Below are 6298 nucleotides of genomic sequence, written 5' to 3' on the forward strand. Positions count from 1 at the left end.
ACTTGACAGTGCAGATAAGGCCTAAGGAACAATGAGGGAAAACCAGCATCCACTCGTGTTTCTTGCTGGTGCCTATTAAGGTTTCCCACACCACGATGTGTAGGAATTATTGATGAAAGGAGCACCATAAAATATGGAACTGACATTAGTAGGGTCAATTGTTCATAATTCATTTATCTTAATCATAAAAATGTCATTTCTCAGTGTGTGAAGAGCGACCAACTTGCTCCATCCATGAGACAAGCCTCCAGCTGTGTATGTAGTGTCTAATATTAACATTTTCTCTCCATCCAGGCATTTGTCCTGCGACCATCACCCTAGACCCTGGGCGCATACACGAAGTCAGGGGAACGCACGGTACATGCAGGAAACACCATTCTGCCTCAGCGTTGGAAACCTTCTCTCCTACTCCATGTCAGATTCCAACTCAACCGACTTTACCAACCCTTCCACCTTCATCCTGCTGGGCATTCCTGGCCTGGAGGCAGCCCATGTCTGGATCTCCATCCCCTTCTGTGCGATCTATGCCATAGCCATCTTGGGGAACTTCACCATCCTGTTCATCGTGAAGAGGGAGCCAAGCCTCCATGGGCCCATGTACTATTTCCTCTGCATGCTGGTCGTCGCCGACGTGGTCCCATCTACGGCCGTCCTACCCAAAATGCTGAGCATCTTCTGGTTCAATTCCAGGGAGATCAATTTCAGCGCCTGCCTCACTCAGATGTTCTGCCTTCTCAGCTTCTCTGCAATGCATTCTGGGATCCTCGTGGCCATGGCTTTTGATCGCTACGTGGCCATCTGTGATCCCCTGAGACATTCCACCACTCTGACAAACCCTGTGGTGGCCAAAATTGGCCTGGCCGTGGTGCTGCGTGGCATCATGCTCGTATTGCCCTATCTCTTCCTGGCGAGGAGGTGGCCATATTGCAGAACCAACATCATTCCCTACACATACTGCAAGCACATAGCTGTGGTGAAGCTGGCCTGCGCCGACATCCGCATCAGTAGTTACTACAGCCTGGCTGTGGCATTCTTGGTGACCGGTGTGGATGTGTTTTGTATTGCTGTGTCCTATATCCAGATCCTCAGGGCCATCTTCAGCCTCCCAACAACGGACGCCCGCCTCAAGACTTTTGGGACCTGTGGCTCCCACCTCTGTGTCATCTTAGGCTCTTACATCCCACATCTGTTCTCCGCCCTCACGGAACGGTTTGGGCACAATATGGCCCTGCATTTCCACGTTCTCATGAACAACATGTATCTCCTGGTGCCCCCGATGTTAAACCCCATCATCTATGGGGTGAGGAGCCAACAGATTCGGGATAGTCTGCTCCAGCTCTTTACTCATTAAGGGTCCTAAAGCTTTCTCCTGGTGTTCTGGCTCTCAGACTGAGCTCCATGCAGAGCTGGCTGGTGACATGGTGCTGGGCCCTCTTCCCTGAATCACTGACTGGCTAGTCAAAGAGACCTGAAACCCTTTCCTGACTTTACTGTACTGTGTCAGTGTGACAAATGGGGAATCTGACTATGTGCAACTCCGAGGGTTGCCGCCTTTCTAATTCCTGGTAACTGGAAGCATGAGGCCCCACCCATGTACCATGCATCTTCCCCCAGGTTACGCCCCCGCTCTGCATCTTCCCCTCAAGGCCCTGCCCCTAGCTCTCTCCTCTCCTCCCCACCTCCTGTAACTCTCTGGATTGTCCTTGTGACACTCTGCACTCCAAAGCACTCCATATTTACCATGGTGATGTAATTATGGTACGTTTTGTACAAAGTATGTCCTGTGAGGTATTATTCTAAAGGGCTTAATCTGCTTAACATTGATACCTCCTTGGGTTGTATATGAAGTAATGAAATCATGCTTTGTGTGAGTTCCTAAAGTGTGATACGAGGCTGGAAACACCCTAAACCAGTCTTTCAGGTATGTCAAAGGATTAGCTAGACAGTGTTAATTGCTGTCATAAACACTCATCAAGGGAAGAATCCACTAGAAGGAACTCTGTATAAGAAAACCTCCACGGAGGGAGTACGGAGACAATGGAGAATGTTTTGCCAATAGGGGCGGACCCCGCACGTCACATACATAGAATTTTCAGAAAAATGGAAGAAACTATAAAAGGTGGGGAGTGAAATCATCTCTTGTCTTCACTGCCCCACAACTCAACAGCTGCAAGAAGCTCAGGAAGACAAAGGAGTTTGAATCGGGGAGGGGAACCCAGGCTTCAAAGCAGGTACGGCCTATTCCTCAGGAATCTGTAAGCCTGCTTGTATCATCAGTCAGGGTGAGATATTGCTGATTCAAATCCTATCAAGCATGTACTAGCCTCATGCTGCAAGTTTGTTTCATTTCCTGAGCAACCTGCTTTGATCTGTTTCTTTATCACTTATAATCACTTAGCATCTATCCTTCTGTAGTTAATAAACCTGATTTATGTTTAACTAGTGTGTTTTTGAGTGAAGTGTCCGGGACTCTTAGCTCCGTTAGCAAAGACTGGTGCATATCTTCCCCCATCGAGGGGGGAGAGGCTAATTAATGAGCTTGCACCGTACACATCTCTGTGTTGTGCAAGACGGTGTAATTCTGAGTCTATGCTCCAGGAGGGGTGCATGGCTGGGGAGCTGGGATATTGGCTGATGGTCCATGAGTAGCTTAGGTAAAGCACTCAGGTAACTTAGTTGAGTTACACCTGCTGTCGTGTTGGGTGAGAACAGGGCCTGGAGGGGCTGGCTGTGTGTCACCAGCAGAGCAGGGGAAGAGGCCAACCCAGCTGAATGGTTTGGGGGCACAGCGGTTCCAACAGCTTCCAGGCTTCTCCCAGAGGTACATCCCATCACAATCTCCTCCTCCCACCCAGCCCCCCCAGCTGGGCTCCCTCTGCTCTGGTAATGGGAAGGGAGATGCTGCAGCCTGACAAGGAGCCTGCGTGCAGGTAGGAGGCGGCCCCAGTTAATGACCCAATGCCTCCCTCTGCCCTGCAGTAACTGGACATCCTTATACATAGAGATATGAATAGAATTCTTAAGTCAGTTTCATGGTCGAGATGGTGAGCTTTAGAGTTGCAAAGAGTTCTTTCAGAATTAACCCTTCACTTGCAGTCCAATGTTCAGGATCAGGGGATCCAGAATGGAACTGTAGACCTCAGTCTTGTGACTTCAGCTTCTCCTGACGAAACTTAAGCGGATTTGAGATGACAGGATCAGGACCCATGTATTCTTTTAAGGACCATTTGCAGGCTATGATAATGAAGAATTGTTGCTTTGAAATAGAATTACCTATTTCCTGTGAATACACTGGTAACGCTTCCATTCATCAGCATAAGGTAATTATCCCTTAAGCGTGCATCGGTAGATAACTACAAACATCAAATAGAAGTCTAGACAATGAAATTATTCCACCCAAAATTAATTTCAATGTTACTATTTTCTTTTCATCTTTGAATCAACAGATATACCAACAGACAGGAACCATCTGTTTACATGGTTAACATCTAACAAGATATAAATAAACACATACAATTAGGATTACCTCTTGTCATAACCATACAGTTAAGGGTAGCCTAGAATTCCTCCTTTACCTGTAAGGGGTTAAGAAGCTCAAGTAACCTGGTTGGCACCTGACCAAAAGGACCAATGGGGAAAGAAGATCAAATCTGGGGGGGTGGGAGGCTTTGTTTGGGCTCTTTGTTTGCGTGCTCTCTCCTGGGACTGAGAGGAGCCAGGCAGAAAACTCCTTCTCCTGCAGACCATCCTGAAACGAGTTTCTCATACTACAAAAAATGTAAGTAAGCAAGGTGAGGTGCATTAGGTTATCATTTGTTTGAGCTTGTGACTTTTCCCTGTGCTAGAGGGAGGTTTATTCCTGTTTTTGTAATTTTAAAGTTGCCTAGAGGGAATTCCTCTGTGTTTTAAATCTTTTCTTACCCTGTAAAGTTACCTTCCATCCTGATTTTACCAAGGTGATTCTTTTACCTTTTTTTAAAATTAAAATTCTTCTTTTAAGAACCAGATTGATTTTCAGTGTCCTAAAGACCCAGGGGTTTGGGTCTGTACTCACTTTGTAATCAATTGGTTAGGATATTATTCTCAAGCCTCCCCAGGAAAGGGGGTGTAGGAGTTTGGGGGGATATATTGAGGGCTCCAAGTAGCCCTCCCTGAACGTTTGTTTAAATCACTTGGTGGTGGCAGCAATACTAAGGGCAAAGAAGAAAATGTGCCTTGGGGAAGTTTTTAACCTAAGCTGGTAGAAATAAGCTTAGGGGGTCTTTCATGCAGATCCCCGCATCTGTACCCCAGAGTTCAGAGTGGGGAGGGAACCCTGACACCTCTAATTCTCTAACAGTACAGGTTTGCATTTCAAAGCTCAAGTCCATTTCCCGTGGCTATGTTGCTATTTATGAGAATTGGCCGTAATGACCATTTATGTACTTCTCTAATATGTCTTTAAAGGTTGAATTTTGGTCAGTTAGCATGCTAGTTGCATAACCCTTTGTGACCATGTCACACCTATTTACTCACATTTGATCGTAGGAACCATCTGTATCCTTATGTCTTTGGGGCTTTTACTGTACTCTTCGATCATGCTCCTTGTGCTCAGAGGCAGGAGGCTTGGGCGGACAGAAGAAAGGAGTAACTGCATTTTAGATAAAATCCGTTTTCTCCAGCTTCTCTGCTGAGGGGTGGGCTTGGAAGGAATGGAACCTCCCCAGAAGAGGGACTAGAGAGAGGCAGAATTGATCCATCCCTTAACGAACACAGAGATTGGATGAGTCAGAAGAAGCTGGGGCAGAAGAGAGGCACAATGGTGGCAGAGGGGACTCTGGTTTCAGAGCTATGGCTGCAGCAGAGAGACAGACTCCAGATGGAGCAGAAGCCAGGAGGTGGCCTCTGGACACCTTAGAGGCTCTGACAAAATCCCAAAGAATGCTCCAGGGCAGTGAGGACACTGAGGTGGGAATGGTGTGCCGGTGTTGTATTGTGTTTAACTGGATCCGGGTATCTCTTGTGCTGTGTAAAGTAGAGGAATTGGTTTAGCAACCCCTTTTGGCAGGCCTGGATCTGTTTGCTTTAACGATCCTGTGCCCTAAAAGAGAGAAACTGAAAACAGAGTTTGCCCAAGGTGGGGGGGGCTCTGGGAAGGTGTGTTGAAGCAAGTGGAGAGTCTGGGAGAGCCAAGCCAAATCTCGTCTCAGGGCCCTGGTGCTTGGCATGCAGCTGTCTGTATAACTCACACGCCTGCTGGGTGTGGTGCTCTGTCCCGTCTAGTGGTACCGAGACCACTTAAAGAGAGAGATAAAATGAGTCTGTTGACAGCCTTAACTAATAGGCAGTTGGCTTTTACCTCATGCGGTAGAGGCTCATGTACTAAGCTCCAAGGTTCGATCCCGCCCACTGACGACCAGCATCTGTCAGTGTTACAAGTGGGGGATCGTCCGGGATTTCAACTGGGAAATCTTCTATGCTACTGAGATAGTTTGATTCCTGTTTGTGTAACTGTGAAGATGAAGCTGGAGAGGAATCCTCTTTCTTTGAAATCTTTTTATTACCCTGTAAAGTTACTTTCCATCTGGATTTTGCAGGTGTAATTCTTTTACTTTTTTCTTTATAATAAAGTTCTTCTTTTAAAAACCTGATAAATTTCAGTGTCCTGAAGACAAAGGGTCTAGTCTGTGCACACATTACTAAGGCAATTAGTTGGTCTATTATTCTCAAGCCTCCCCAGGAAAGGGGGTGAAGGGGTTTGGGGGGATATTTTGGGGGAATAAGAATTCCAAGTGATCCTTCCCTGAGTTTTTGATTAAATCACTCGGTGGTGGCAGCAATACCATCCAAGGACAAGGACAGGAATTTGTGCCTTGGGGAAGTTTTAACCTAAAATGGTAGAATATAAGCTTAGGGGGTCTTTCATGTGGGTCCCCACATCTGTTCCCCAGAGTTCAGAGTGTGTGTGGGGGAACCCTGACAGTCTCTCCCTTGGAAAGTGCTCCGCAGAATGGAAGAGGCAGGGAGACCCTGTTCTCATGGATTTCGTCCCATCTCACTCTCTCTAATGCGCATCCAACGCTAGGTGCCAGTTACAAACACTCAAGGCTCTGTAATTCCATCCACTTCAGTGGAAATAGCAGGTGTAGCACTGTGAACTGCTGCGGCTGAGCACTGATCTGGCTGGGCATGAAGCAGTGCGCATTAGTCTGGTTATTAATCCACGTAACACTAAGTCCCTCGTCATTACCATCAAGCAGCCTGCAACTGCAAACTGCAACCAGCTCAGTATTAACCTGTCTAGAGGGATTGCTGGGCA

The 6298-nt window shown here is 47.0% G+C and overlaps 1 protein-coding gene across 1 annotated transcript; it reads left to right on the forward strand.

Annotated features, from left to right (window-relative positions):
- Positions 1-361: 361 nt before the first annotated feature.
- On the forward strand, positions 362-1351 carry LOC119565194 (olfactory receptor 52R1-like). The gene has a single exon (XM_037889651.2). The coding sequence runs from the start codon at positions 362-364 to the stop codon at positions 1349-1351; it is 990 nt and encodes a 329-aa protein (XP_037745579.2).
- Positions 1352-6298: the final 4947 nt, after the last annotated feature.

The sequence above is a fragment of the Chelonia mydas genome, chromosome 1 (assembly GCF_015237465.2).
Source record: "Chelonia mydas isolate rCheMyd1 chromosome 1, rCheMyd1.pri.v2, whole genome shotgun sequence".
In the NCBI taxonomy this organism is placed as follows: Eukaryota; Metazoa; Chordata; order Testudines; family Cheloniidae; genus Chelonia; species Chelonia mydas.